The sequence below is a fragment of the Falco punctatus genome, assembly GCF_963210335.1.
Source record: "Falco punctatus genome assembly, chromosome: 6".
NCBI lineage: Eukaryota > Metazoa > Chordata > Aves > Falconiformes > Falconidae > Falco > Falco punctatus.
Genome location: NC_137585.1, coordinates 63,960,697 through 63,974,658, shown reverse-complemented (window position 1 = coordinate 63,974,658; position 13,962 = coordinate 63,960,697). Strand labels below are relative to the sequence as shown.

Below are 13,962 nucleotides of genomic sequence, written 5' to 3'. Positions count from 1 at the left end.
GCCATGCCAAGGAGCTAGCACGGGGACCAGACACCACCAGTGGCACAACAGGAGCACCCGCTCCCCCAGTGATGCGCTGTGAGGTTTCACAGGCCCTAGAGCTGCTTCAGACACAGCCCTGGTGCAGGGTAGCAACAATTGACACCCACCAGCATGAGGCAAGGACCACAAAACCAGAGACAATCGGCTAAACACAAGCAGGACCAGCCCCAAGAGTGATGGCTGGAGGAGAGCATCTGCTGGAGGAGAAACCCAATGGGAGATGATCACCACAAGGACATTTCCCACTTCGCAAAACTACACAAAACAGGCTGGGGAAAAAAGGACTAGGAAACAGCCAGGAAGGTTTCTCAAGGTTTGTTGTTCTTTCTTTTTTGCTTTTACTACCTAAACTGCCTCTCACAAGCACCAGGAATCCCAGCCAGGCTACGAGGCAGGGTGGGCTGAGCTGTCCTCTGTTATCTAAGGAGACAGGAGGAGGGTTAGGAAAAGCCACATGCACCACAGCCATTTACCTTGGAAATATTAGTAAAGAGAAAACTTTGAGAAAGTGACAAACAGGTCGTCTTTAAGCATGAAAAGTGAAGGGGAGAAGAAGGGAGGGGATCAGGTTGTTGTTAAAAAGTGCAGTTTGGATCACAAACCAAGCAAAAGGAAAAGAAATCATCACGCCAGGTAGTCCCACGACCCCAAACCAGCTCGACCCCACAGCCAAGAGAACTCTTGAGCTACACAGCCATGTCCCCAGCCTCTCCAGGTGTCCCCTAGTCCTCCTGGATGGGGGTCAAGATCCCAACAGTGAGAGCTGATGCAATGAAGTGCCCACTCCAACCAAGTCCCATGGTGCAAATTGGGGAGGAGGCACCTTCCACGTCCCCTGAACCCATACAGGTTGTGGTGGGACACAGTGAGGGACCAAATGCACGTAAGTACAAGACAACAGCCTCCAAGAGGTAACAACAGTGTGAATGCCACCAAGCCTTTGGTTGGGGGTGTCTTCATGGATCCCTCAAAAACAGCTTTTAAACTCCGCACTAGTAGGTGGAAGCAGGCTCCCAGTAGCTGGGGATTTAAACTTGCTGCTGCCAGCCTACACCTGGGATGGGTAACCATCACTGCCTGCTCCAGCAGAGCTCCTGGTCTAGCAAAATGCAATGCAGCCATCTCCCAAACTCAACACTGAAGCATGTTTCCACTGCCCCAGCCAGCACTGGAGCAGCAGTGCTTTTTATTACAACACAGTTAAGAGAAAGGTGGATAAAGGGATGGACAGAGAAACAAAAACGCTTCCAAAGCAACCCAAGATGACCAGGCACTTCCATCAGCGGCTTTTGTGCCTGTGAGCAACCAGGGAGGGAGCACAGGCATGCAGGCCATGCTGAGCCACCCAGCCTCTGCACTTGCCCAGGACCAGAGGTGTGATGACCTTCCCCAGCCCATCCACAAGCAAAGCCAAGCGTGTCCTTCCTAACTTCCTTTTTTTCAACAGGTTTACTCCAAAAAGGGGAAGAAACAGGAGGTTCACCAGCTGTAACGTGCTAGCAGGGCTGAGTTCTGGCCTGGCCATGTTCTAGCCGATCCTTCCATCTTCAGCCCACGAAACGAACCTGGACCAGGATGCTCACAGGCTGGTCTAGAGGGCAAAAAGACCCCTGGGCACTACCCCCAGCCACAGCTCAGCCCCAAGATCTCCCTGGTCTCCAAGAAGACATTTGAGCACAGCTCAATGACTGCTGCTCTCAAATCAATGACGCAGCATGATTCAAGTCCAAAGGCTTCAAATTCATCCAGAAGCTGTCCTGTCCCTACTACACATGAATCTAATGGCACTAAGCCAAAATGTCAAAACCTTGATTATTCATAATTAGTGCACTAAATGTTCAAGGCATCTCGCTTTCTTAACAGAGGTAGAGGATGACAACACCCTTGCATCTACTCTGCCCAAGACATCTGGCCAACTGTTCCCAAAATCCAGGTTTGCAGAACTGCAGATGCCAGGGCCCAGGATCAGTCCAGCTCCAGAAAACACAATCCTGCTCCCATGCAGGCAACAAAACCCTGCTGAGGGCTGAGATTAGAACCTTCTCAGATGTCTCTCTGGTGCCATCGCTCATAGACACAACTCTGAGCCCTCAGGAAGGACAGACCACCTGGGTCTATCACCTACAGTACGATGTGCTATTGCAGAGGAGAAAACTCTAGGAAAACCCAAGAGCATCTCCCATCCCGTGACTATCCAAGGAGAAGGCAGGGAACTGAGACATCATCAAAAGAAGGCAAGTGATCATTTGTTTCATTTCTCGATGCCATCGGGACATTTACCCAAGCTAGGCTACTGAGGGGTTGGACAAAGCAGCATCCATTGTCTCCTCTTTACCTTTTCTAAGCAAATTGCACCCACCCACCCAGCCCCGAGAAATATTAACTCCAAGAAGTCCATGCCCCCGCTGGGTATCACAGCGACAACAAAACAACCAGTGGGATGGCAAAAGACATGGAAAGGGGGTGAAAATAAGACGCAAGAAGGTACTTACAGGCATGCCTTCCCTAGTAAAGGCTGCAGAGAGACAGAGAGAACGGAGAGAGCTGTCAGTAACACCGCGTGAGTCCAGGCAGAGGACACTGACGGCAGCGAGGGGCACCTAACAGCCAGAGCTTCCAAACCCAGCGCCGGCAAAGGGTTTGTTGCAAGACTCAACCAGCCCAAGCGGAACCCCAAAAGCTGAATGACTGACCAGGGTGTCCCGCTCGGTGCTTGCTGGGGTGGGAAGGCTCATGCAAAGCGGTCACCAAGCAGAGTGGCTGGAGGAGCACAGCACCCTTCCTAACCTGCCCGGGATCTGGCCAAGAGGACACCAGACAACACAGACAACGCCAAGAAGAGCTGGGCAAGACAGCCAAGATGCAACAGGCAGCTGGTGGGAAGGGCAGCATGGCGAAGGGGCTCCTATATATATATGCTGTTCTCCAGTACCACCCCAGCTCCTTAATGAGCACAGGGAGAGGTTTTGCTCCTGGAGAAGTGTGCAGCAAGCAAGGTCTCTCTTTTTACATCCCTTCACTGGGGGGTGAAAGAGGAGAGGACACATAAGCATCATGGCAGCTATCCACAAGGCTTCACCCAGGGCTGCAGAAGGCAACTGGGTTCACCATGCCAAGAGGCTTCTACTCATTTTTGGTCCATTTTACCTATTGCTCCAAGGAGACCCCTCCAGCCAAAGATGAGCCTTGGCAGCTCCTTCTTGAGGGAAGCACAAGAACATTTGCTTTACTGCAATGCTCAGACCTACACCAGAGCCAAGCACATCCAGGGGGAAGGCATGAGCCCTTCAGTCCTGCCCACTCTAGAGATGCAGCTCCTCAGGAGGCTGACACCATGATGTCAGATGGTGAAGGCACTAAATTAATGCAGCCTAGAGCTTTGGAGGGCTTTACAGCACTCTCGAAACCCAAGAGAGGATCAACAGTGACCCTTCAGCGGGTGCTCCCGAAACCAACCCAAGGCAGGGAGGGACAGCAGCCGTGGGAGAAAGATGCATCTCAGGGACAGCAGCACAGCTTGCAACAAGTGCAAGCCATTCCCCAGCTTCAGGAACTACAGGAGGACAACAAACAATAAAACAACAAGAACAACAACAACAAAAAAAGAGTTCAACTAACTTGTCCCGGCAGCTGCGTGGGCACTTCCTGAGGAACACAGCCCGGCAGGGCGGAAGGAACAGCCACATGCTCCTCAAAGCTGTTGATGCGAGGTTTTTTGGTGGGCTCTGGGCTTGCTAGAGGGGTAACGCTATTACGTCTCATGAGCGGGTTAGGTCCCTTCTTTGCTTCCTAAATTAAAGTAAGACAAAGAAAAAAGTAAACAAAAAATAAAATAAAATATAAAAAAAAGGGAAGAAGGCGACAGTTATAAAGAAAAAAAAGCAGCAGGTTGTTTTCTTTTTTTTTTTTTTCTTAAAGCAGCCTCTGCTTTTCCCCACAATCACTGTCAATGTGCGAAGGATGCAATGAAAGGCTCTGGACACCAGAAAAAAAAAACCAACCACAAACCCTGATGCAAAATGTTCAAGAACGCAGCATGATTTCCCAAAGGAGAGGGAAAACAAAACAAAAACAAAAAATAAAAGGTCCTGCACTCAGAAACGAGACAGACTTTCTCCTCACCTGAGCCTCGGCTCACAAAAAAGTAAATATAGATTGCTGAAAAGCCTAGTGGTAATCAAAAGCCATACGACAGAGGGAGGCACCCATCGGTTTCCTCGAAGCCCGTCCCTCCGACCCAGGGAGAGGTGTGAGAGCAAGAAGAGGGAAGACGAGCCAGCCCAGGCGGATACGGAAGATTTGGGAAGTGGGGGCAGAGCAGCCAGCAAGGGTCAGCACCGTGCCAAGCTCCAACTCAAGCGAGATGGGATGGAGGGGCAGCACCTGCACAGCTGAGCAGAGGGACCCAAGCACTTCACACATGTCTGGCTCCATCCTACCTGCAGCCCATGGCCCTCCTGCCATCCCCAGCAAGGGTGGTGGGTGGTGGAGGAGGGCACCAGTGGCCCCCCACGGCAAGGGGAAGGACCGGCTTCCCCCGCTACGGCCACAGGAAGGGAGAGGTGGCTCAGACACTGCTGCCTGCCAAGGTTGGGAAGCAAAGGAAAGGAGACGTGGGCCAAAAGGGGACGGCTCCGATCATCCAACAACCAGTTGGGCTCCATCACCGCTAAGCACAAGTTGGAAATGTCCCAGCAGCTGGGACATGGGCCCTGCCAGGGTCCCTGGGTCCAAACTTGGGTGGCCACCCAGCCCTGACACAGAGCTGGCGTCCCCCGCTCTGGCCTCTGAGAGCCCAGTGGAGCATGTGGCAGATGGACCTGACCTTGCAGCAGTTCTTCTCCACACAAGGGGTCTCTTCCCCACAGCATCCCCAGCCCAGTGCCACCAACCCCAGCCCTACAGAACGGCACTCTGGTAACCCCACAGAGCAGTGGGCATGCCAGGGAAAAATACACCAAAAAAACCAAACACCACAAAGGCAGGAGATGTTGGGCAAGGCATCGAGCCTGGGCTCTGCCTGCCATCTGGGAGACCCAGGAGAAGCCACCTTCTCCATCTGTAGCTCCATACCCCACTCAGGTGAGTGGATGACTGCACAGGTAAAAGTCAAAGACCAGGGAAGAGCTTTCCCTGGGCCGGCTTTAATCAGGGCAAACACACTGGGAAGCAGGCATGTGCAACAGTCCTTTTCCCTCAACTGGCCACATCTTTGCAGCACAAGAACCCATCTGATGCTCCAGCCCTCCAGCAGCACTTTCAAAACATCCAGCTGAGCAACCTCCCCATGCCCACCCCAGCCATCCTCACTGCCAGCTGACCATGGGGGAAAGGAGGGGGACACCAAGGGACGGCTCCGAGGAAAAGCAACACTCACCTCTGGCCGTTCCCTGTGGGTGTTGACGGCTTCAATGTTCAGCGAGATGGACTCCACCCGGCAGCCTGCAGAAGGGAGCACAAGGAGACAGAGGTGCCATCAGCAAACCCCATGAGCACAGGATGCTATGAAGTGCTCCATTCCAGACCCCTGCTCTTCTCTCAGAGGCAGCTTGGATTCAGAAGGAGGTACAAACCAAACCCCTTGGCATGTTTAGTAGAAAGGCACCACTTACCATAGGCCACCGGGGTCAGCTTCAACACTGTGTGAAGGGGACACTTCAGGTAAGGCATTTCATCTGCAGAGGAAGCAGAGCAGGAGGGTTACCCCACCCCCTCTCCAAAAGCGGGCTGAGGCATCTTCATCAACAGCTAAGGCCACCCCACACCAGAGAGATGCATGCTCCAGGCCCTGCATGGACCTGAAGACATCTCTCATCTCCTCAGAGTTCCTTCTATCATCCCTCCTCTAGCAGGATCAATCCTCTCCCCAGGGACAGGGAGCTCACCCGCACTTTTGTCCAGGAAGTATGCCAGGAGACAGCGCATGACAGCCTGGTGACAGATCACAAGGACATTCTCTTGTCTCTCCAGCTCCATGATGACCGGCTCCAAGCGCTGCACCAGGTCTTGGTAGGACTGAGACAGAAGGGAAGACATGGCATAGCATCAAGAAAACAAGCACCTCATAAGAAGCAATGGTCCTTGTATTGGTACATTTGTTGATTTCATGCCTCTGACTAAACCAATATAATTACTGCTAACAAACAAGCAAAGTTTCAACAAATCCTCATCTTCAGGCTATTCTAGATCAATAGCTGCTTCTTCTTCTGGTCCAAAGAGAAAGAAGCCATTCACATCTCAGTTACAGCCCTGGAGACTTTATTAAAGTAAACAACAACTGCACAGGGGCTTTAGGCATAGTGTCTCTATCATCTTGAAATTTGACTTTCTGGAGCAACCTGAAAAACTCCAGCGTTTTGAAGGACTTCATAAAGAACCGTGACAGGCAGCCAGAAGGATCCCCAGACACCCAGGCTCAAGTGTCAGACACCCTCGCCCCCCTTAAGACACCTCAGGAGGAGCCTCCCAAGATTTTTCCCAAATGTCTATGGGTGTAACTTAATTTGGGGATAAAAAGCCCAATTCACAACCTGAAGCATCATCCCTAGTGTCACACCCTGAAGGCAAATTGCTACGAATGGAGATATCAACACCAGCCCTCAGGGAATGATACTGAGAACAGGCATCGAAATTACTTCTTTGCAAATGAAAGAAAGGGCAATTGGGGCAGCACAGCACTTGGAGTGGATGTAAGGGGGGAGGTTGGACTAAGAAACCTCCGGGCCCCTCCTCCCTCCCTTTTGCTTTGAAGTCAATGGGACTGTTTGTTAAGCGACACATTTCTTCATGAGATCTTCACATACCACGATTTCACAAGAGCTCAGCACAAAAGGTAAACATGAGCCCTGACCTTTCCTGATTCTCGTTTCTTGGAACACTTGCTGCTTCCCTGCTCCAAGTGTAGAGGACAGAATGAAAACAAGAAACATACAGGAAGAGTCACATCTCTGAAGGTCTCCTTGCAGACCTACCTCCCCAGAAGGATAGCGGTAGTAATATTTATCCTGATCACGTAAAGCAAATTCCTCTGGATACTGCTCCCTGATTTCTTCATATGTCATTTCTTCACACACACCCTGCCAGAACAGGATGTCCATGAGGTTACTGGACATGCTCAAGTCAAAAAGCATCAGCACACCCAGCACGCAAAACCTTCTCCAAGGCAGTTGTCTATAACCCTCCAAGTGGCCAGCTACAGAGCAGTTCCAAGCAAGTATCATTTTAATTTGCTCACTCAAGCCAACATCTTGAAGCATCTGCATGACACAGAGCTAAGATCAGAAGCCAAGTTGTGGTTACTGCAGCAGAAGTGCCACCCTTTCCCACAGAAGGAAAATCTCCCCAGAAAAGGTGAGATTTAGGCAAAATTGAAAAGGCCAATGCTATCACCCTCTCTGCCAAGCAGCAACCAGCACAATATAGCTGTTCCTACTGCAATCAAAGAAACTTACAGCATCGATTTCATTGAGTGCCTTCCACTGCTCATAGGGCAGCTGGAGAGCTTCTGCTGTTTGGATAGTCCTCTTTAGTTGGCTGGTCCAGACTTTGAGGTCCTTCAGGTTCTGCTCTTCAACAAACTTGTTCAGTGCCAGTGCAAACTGTGGGACATAAAAAAAGGGTTGATTCCTGATCCACAGCTTCCCAGCGGGCCTTCTTCCCTGCTTCCCAGTAAATGTTGCCTTCTCCAGGACCTCTTTTGCCTTCTATAGGCAGACACATCAGCCTTCTGCTCTGAGGTGAAGAGCAGCCACACATGCATTGATCCCCAGAAGCTATGAGGGGTATGAGAACAGAAAGAAAGCAGAGAAGAAAGCAACAACCTAATGGGCATAGAGGAACAACATCAACATCCAAGAAACAACACCACAACCTGGGCTCTCCTACAATGCTATGGGAGATCCCTAGCCAACCGTAACCACAGCTCTGCTCATTTGTCGTAGAGCTAAATTGTTGTGTCCTGTGGTCCTTGGTAACAGTCACACCTCAGATGACTCCATTTGGACTTCAAAACGGTCTGGCAAGCCAAAATAGCTATTCACCTTCTCTGAAGCAGTGCGCTTGACCTGGTCTTTGAAGAATCAATAACGAGCAGTCCAAAAGCACCCTCCGAGCTGGCTGTCCCCTTCCATAGGGTGGCAGCAGTCCTACACCCCACCCTGCCTGTGTGCAGGGTCTGAACCAACTCAATGAAGACACTCATACCCTTCTAGAGATTTCTTCAGCCCAACCTCTGTTAAACCCTAACGACACGCAAGCCAACATGCAACGCTGATGGCTGGGAAAGACTTGTTTTGAGACCATGCCAGAGCCCATACTTACCAGCTCTATGCATGGATCCTCTGAGCATCCCAGAGGTCATCAAATACACACTGAACCAAACGCATGGTATCTACTACAGCCACATCACTCCTAGAAGCCACAGAGGAATACTCCTCCCTCACCTTCTTGCCCCTGTTGGAGAGGCCCGAGTCACCTCCGAGCCGAGCCTTGAGGTTGGACTCACTTTCGCCATGTCGACAAAGGTAAATGGTGCGGGGCTGGACATGGATGTTCATCAGGTAGTAAACAATCCTGCTCTGGATGTGATCCTGAACCCTGTTGACCAGGAACTGCTGGCCAACATCGATGACTTTGATGAGAGAAAGCTCCCTAGGGAAAGCACAGTGAAGATGAGGCGGGAGCCAGTGGGGAAAGCAGAAAGAAACAAACATCATCCTCGAAAAATGGCTTTGTGAGGTATCTCAGTCAACATAATCACCCAGCTAAAAGGATCTCCTTCAGGCTATTTTAAACAGGAAGCCAACAGGTAATGGCAATTCGTAGAGAGCTAATTAACACCAGTGTAATCGCCGTTCCTCCTCACAGCAGTAAAGAGGATTAAAAACAGGACTAGCAGCGAACATGTTCCTCCCCAGGACAGGGCTCAGCAGGACCAGGATAATCCATGCAGGGCAGCAAAGGTCTTCCCAGGCCACACATTAGATGAAACCACAGGGCCTGCTCAACCTTGTGGTTTGAGCCTGTCCAAACAGCCCCTTCCTTTCACTGGGACAATGACAAAAGCACCTCAGAAACCCACAGACCCAAGTGCTTTCCCAAACCCTTTGTTTAGGCTGCAGAACCAGGTTGAAATGGGGATATCCAAGCCCAGAAGAGCCTGGAAAGTTTTTGGTGCCCGAATCCCTGGCACAGGGCTGGGGAAGAACAGCATTTTCAAGGAAGCAGCCTGAATTCACAGTGAGGCTTGGCCAAACGTTATTCTAGTGTTGTTACATGTTTGAAGACAAAATGAAGTGCAGCTCCATACTTCATCACTCCTCTCCTGGGAGAAGAAAGGCATCCAAGCCAGTTCAGAGGTCAGTAATTCTCTTACCGGTCATAGTCATCAGGGTCAAGTGGCTGGTAGCTGGCTTGGTAACAGTTGATCCTCTTCATGAAGTCCTCCATGGCATCAGTTGAATTACAGTCCCGGTAATCAGGGCTGGACAATTTTACTTCCTGTGTCAGGGTAAAAACATACCACAAAGAAAGGTTAGGAAGCAATCCAAGCCAGACCGTGCTTATTTCAAATTTCCAAGTCCTACAAGATCCACTACCAGCTGAGCCACTTTCCAGGCATCACATATCATAGGACAGAAAAGAAGCAAACTGGACCCAAAACTAAGCAAAAGGTGAGAAGCCTTGCGTGACTGGTATAGATTCATATCATCAAGGGGAGATCCCATTCTCCAAAGAGCTGGGGTAACACCTCAGCACCCAACAGTGGGAAAACTGAGCTTTCTTATGGCTAAAGGAAAGCATCAGGTTTAGACAATTCAAGCTGAGAATGGAAAGTGCATGTGCTTAGACAAGATGCTTATTCCAGGCCTCTTGAGTAAAGTTCCCGGGAGTTAGAGGTCAACCTGGCTGTCCACCATCCGAGACAGCAGGATGACAATATCCAGCCCGCGTTTGTGCATTATCTGCTACAAGCTACTGGGCTGAAAGATGCTGGAAGTGGGCAATGCAAATATCCAGAACTCTCATGGGCCAAGTTCTACCTGAACTACTCTAACATGCTATTTTTCCTGAGGATTTGGGTTTGAGCAGCAGCATTACACCTTAGGAACTTAACAAACAATCCCAAAGTCAACACATTAACACAACTGAGCAACATGCATGGCATTGCACTGGGCTCACAGCACATTTTCTGCACTAAGAGCACCATTCAGCTGCAGCACCCCATGGAGCAAAAACCAACGCTCAGCTAGTAGTTGATTTTCTCCCCCTTCCAGCATTAGTTTCCAAAGAAAGGGATTAAATCCTCCAAAAAATCCAGCTTCAGGGTCTTGCAAAGAAGGAAAAAAAAAAAAGAAAAAGAAAAAAAAAGATGGAGCAAACTGAATGTTTTCTTAGCATCATGGAAAAGGCTGTGTGCAACCTCCCAAAAAGACGGTCACTGGCCCTGGGACACCAGCTCCCAGCAGGAGCAGAAGCCATGCTCTAGTTCCCATCCCAGCACCTTTTGTGGAGCCCATCCCAGGGGCAGAACAAAACCCTTCTCACAGACTTTGTATATCCTGAAACATTCCCAGACACCATGAAATGGCTTGTGAAATGTACAACTGGAGATAAGGCTGGAGCAGAGCCCAGCGGAGAAAGGACACTTTCATTCAGGTTAATCATGTCCAGGTAGACAATTATCATCTACCTGCCCTAGCCAAGCCTCATGGGCAAAGGAGGAGTTCTGCTGGTGGGAAAGCAAAGATCCAGCAGCTCCCAAAGGAGCCAGGAAGCAGTGATTTATGCTGCTCTCCCAGCCAAGACTTCAGTGAGTGGCAAGAAACCTCTAAGCTGGGCCGCCATTCTTCTCAAAGCAGACCTCAACAGATTTTTGGGAAGCTGCATGTGGCTGAAGACACCAAGCCTGACTGCTCTCTGAGGGGATTTAAACACCTAACCACACCCATCACTTTCAAAAAGTGAGACTTGACAGGGTCACCAAACCATCCTGAATACATTTCTCTCCTTGGTATCAAGTTAGATGTCAACAGAAATGCAGAGTGTGGAAAGGAACTGGGGAAAGGCTACAATAGCTTTTAATTTTCATTACTTCCAGGTGGCCCTGGGAGACAAAAGCTCCTTTCTCATCCCAGGACAAATAGATCATACAAAGATAAAACCCTCCTAATCCTCAGCCAACTCTGGCAAGATGTTCAGATAAGAAACCAGCCAGGCACAGGTAGGAAATCCTACACAAGGGAAAACAAAAGTAAGACACTTCCATGCTTACCATAACGTTGCTGGCAACTACCGTGGGATCATTGCAGACAGACTCAATGAAGAACACCTGGAAAGCAAAGCAAAACTCAGCTGAAAGCCACTGACAAGGTCTGTAACATTCAACCAGCCCCTTGCCCAGCCCAATCTCCTCCTCACTTGACCAGAGAGCTCCCCCTCTGCCCCATTCCCATCCTTTCCCTCCCCAAGGCTGGGTACTGGGAGCAAGGCAAGAGCTTCACATTTTTTCATCAAACCCAGCAGCGGCTCCCTTACGCATCATGAGGCCAACACTTTAGGACTGCACAATACAGGCAGCAGCGCACTGGTACCAACCTTGAACCCATTTTCTTTGGCAAAGTTTAGGATCAACCCTCTCCTCTCCCGCGTGGTATTGGTGGCATCAAAAACCTTCAAAAGCAAAAATTTCAATTAGCACCAAAAGCGCCTGGTTGCCCACCAAGGCCTTCCTCAGAGAAGGAACTGCAGAAAGAACCGCACAGGGCACAGCGCCTTTGGGACCAGGACTGCTGCCAAACCCTGTGGAGCAGATCTCTGAGCTTACCGCGATCTGGCCAGCCTCCTCCGTCAGGTACAGCTTGACATCCCTCAGGGCAGCCAGGGCACATTGCCTGCAAAGAGGTGAGACATCCCTGGTCCTGATCTCCTCGGAGATGCTTGCAGCCAGTGCACAACCCTCCACAAAAGAAGGCAGGCTTTGCAACTCCTCATCATCACTTTTCCTCCCTCACAGGGACATTTAGCAAAGACACCCTGTCTGCCAAAAACACAAGAGCCACGCATGCAGAGCAGCATAGCAATGGTGGATGAAGAAGCAAAGGCCAAACTTCATACCCTACATCACTGAGGCTGAAAGTGAATTTTGGGTACCACTGATGGAGGATGTGTCGGTGACCTTGAAGCTACGAAGCCCAGTCAGCTTCAGCTTTCAGCCCTTGACACCCCAGTCAGGCCCTCCTTGGGCAGGCAGGGAATACTCAAGCTAGAGCCCAACTTTTCTGTTCATCACCCCCAAACATGCTCCCAGAGGCAGGCATTTGGGACTCAAGTGCGAGCACAGACACAGCGCCCACACTCACCTCCTGACTTTCATGGCCTCCTCATTGTCAGGGCGGAAGAAGTCATAGGAGCTGTAATGCTTCACCGCCTCCCGGCGATACTCCCCTACATTGAAAACTGTGTGGGAAAGGTAAAGATCGTCAAAACCAGGAGCGGGTGTCAGCACAGCTCGACTCAGCTGTGCAGTTTCCTGCAGATAACGATTTCTAGCAAAGGGCCAAGAAGTGACATCCTTAGAGCAGAAGGCTCAGGGACATCCCTTGGTCTTCAAAGTGAAGGAGAACCTGGGCTGCAGCAGAAGAGATGGGAGGACATGGATATTTGGCCCATGGGATCCTGAAAAGATCCCCCACTACCTCCCACCTCCCAAGGCACTGAGCTCCTACAGGGACTCCTGTGGACCAGACCTCATGCTTCTCCCAGGCAGCCAGTGCAAGCCTCACCTTTTGTTGGGACACCAATCCAGTTGAGGTAGCGAGTCAGCTTCTTGGAGATGTAGGTCTTCCCTCGGGCTGGGAGGCCAACCATCACTATCACGGTGGGGGAATTGGCAAGCTGTGGCCCACAGGCTACGAGGAGGAGAAAGAACAACATGAGCAGTCATTAATCCTCCAGCTCATCTTGTATCAAGGCTCTCGCTCTCAACCCAGCCTTCCCCCAAGTCCTTCAGCAGCTAGAGGAAACCCAAAGCCTCTGCTCTGCACCATCTCTGCAGTATGTCCTGTGCATCCCTCTCCTAAGCCTGGACAACCAAAACCTTGAGCAGGTGAATCCACTGGCTTATTTTTGCACGGGATCTGCTGAATGACCATCTGTCAGAGCAGGGAACATGGTGGATGGCTCCATGGCTGCCCAACAGCGAGTCAACTGCCTCAGCTAAGCCACGGTGACGCAAATTCACCCTGGTGCCAGCCGAACAGCCACAGCAAGGAGAACATTCCTGATGGCTGCAAACTGGGCAAGGAATCAGCAGCTGATCCAACCTCCCTGCAGAACCTCTGTGCCTCAGTTTCCTCAAAAAAACCCAAACCGATGGAAAACCACAAACCAACCAAAAGAACCCCAAGGCAAACACAACCTCCCATTCCTGTGGTTTGGCCAATTCTGTTTTAAGCTGAAGTTTTGTTGCTGCCGCTGTTGTTGTAAAGATGGTCCATAAACAGCTGGAAATAAATCCAGAGGCATCACTTAGTGATGACCTGGCAAGCGAAGAAAAACTCCTCTCCAGCTCACCCAAATGGCATAACAAAAATGCAGACAAATCAGCTGTCGGGCTGCCCAGGTGAATCACTTCTCCCCCCATAAATCCTTTAGAAAGTAAATTCCTGGTTCAGTTTGGAGGAAATTGCTGAGGTTTCAGGACTGGGAATGCAGTTTGGGATTTTTTTTTTTAGTCCTCTGCAGCCCAGTGCCACGGGATGCATCTGGACCACCTGGACCGCACGCGGCTCCATGGATCATGTAATGTGGCAGCATCCTCGCTCCCCTCCAGGGTTTGCCCTGCAGAATCACTTCTCACATGGTGCTGCGCACACCACAGGCCAAGGCAGAAAGCCAAGCACTTTAAATGCTGGAAAGGAA

The 13,962-nt window shown here is 50.5% G+C and overlaps 1 protein-coding gene across 6 annotated transcripts in view; it reads right to left on the bottom strand.

Annotated features, from left to right (window-relative positions):
* Nucleotides 1-13,962, bottom strand: part of PFKFB3 (6-phosphofructo-2-kinase/fructose-2,6-biphosphatase 3) — a gene marked incomplete at its 3' end in the record, with an annotated part of 43,505 nt that overhangs the window by 3,490 nt on the left and 26,053 nt on the right. For 2 of the 6 annotated variants that reach the window (XM_080394062.1, XM_080394065.1), the window contains exons 2-16: nucleotides 12,825-12,950; nucleotides 12,402-12,498; nucleotides 11,867-11,933; nucleotides 11,638-11,712; nucleotides 11,315-11,371; nucleotides 9,416-9,540; nucleotides 8,484-8,691; nucleotides 7,494-7,640; nucleotides 7,014-7,118; nucleotides 5,928-6,057; nucleotides 5,655-5,717; nucleotides 5,420-5,484; nucleotides 3,661-3,831; nucleotides 2,535-2,557; nucleotides 516-566 (exon numbers count right to left, since the gene is read on the bottom strand). In XM_080394062.1, coding sequence (XP_080250188.1) covers nucleotides 516-566; nucleotides 2,535-2,557; nucleotides 3,661-3,831; nucleotides 5,420-5,484; nucleotides 5,655-5,717; nucleotides 5,928-6,057; nucleotides 7,014-7,118; nucleotides 7,494-7,640; nucleotides 8,484-8,691; nucleotides 9,416-9,540; nucleotides 11,315-11,371; nucleotides 11,638-11,712; nucleotides 11,867-11,933; nucleotides 12,402-12,498; nucleotides 12,825-12,950 — 1,510 coding nt within the window. Of the gene's footprint in view, nucleotides 1-515; nucleotides 567-2,534; nucleotides 2,558-3,651; nucleotides 3,832-5,419; nucleotides 5,485-5,654; nucleotides 5,718-5,927; nucleotides 6,058-7,013; nucleotides 7,119-7,493; nucleotides 7,641-8,483; nucleotides 8,692-9,415; nucleotides 9,541-11,314; nucleotides 11,372-11,637; nucleotides 11,713-11,866; nucleotides 11,934-12,401; nucleotides 12,499-12,824; nucleotides 12,951-13,962 lie in introns of those variants that run through there. The other 4 variants (XM_080394061.1, XM_080394066.1, XM_080394063.1 and 1 more) reach the window with 4 other exon arrangements.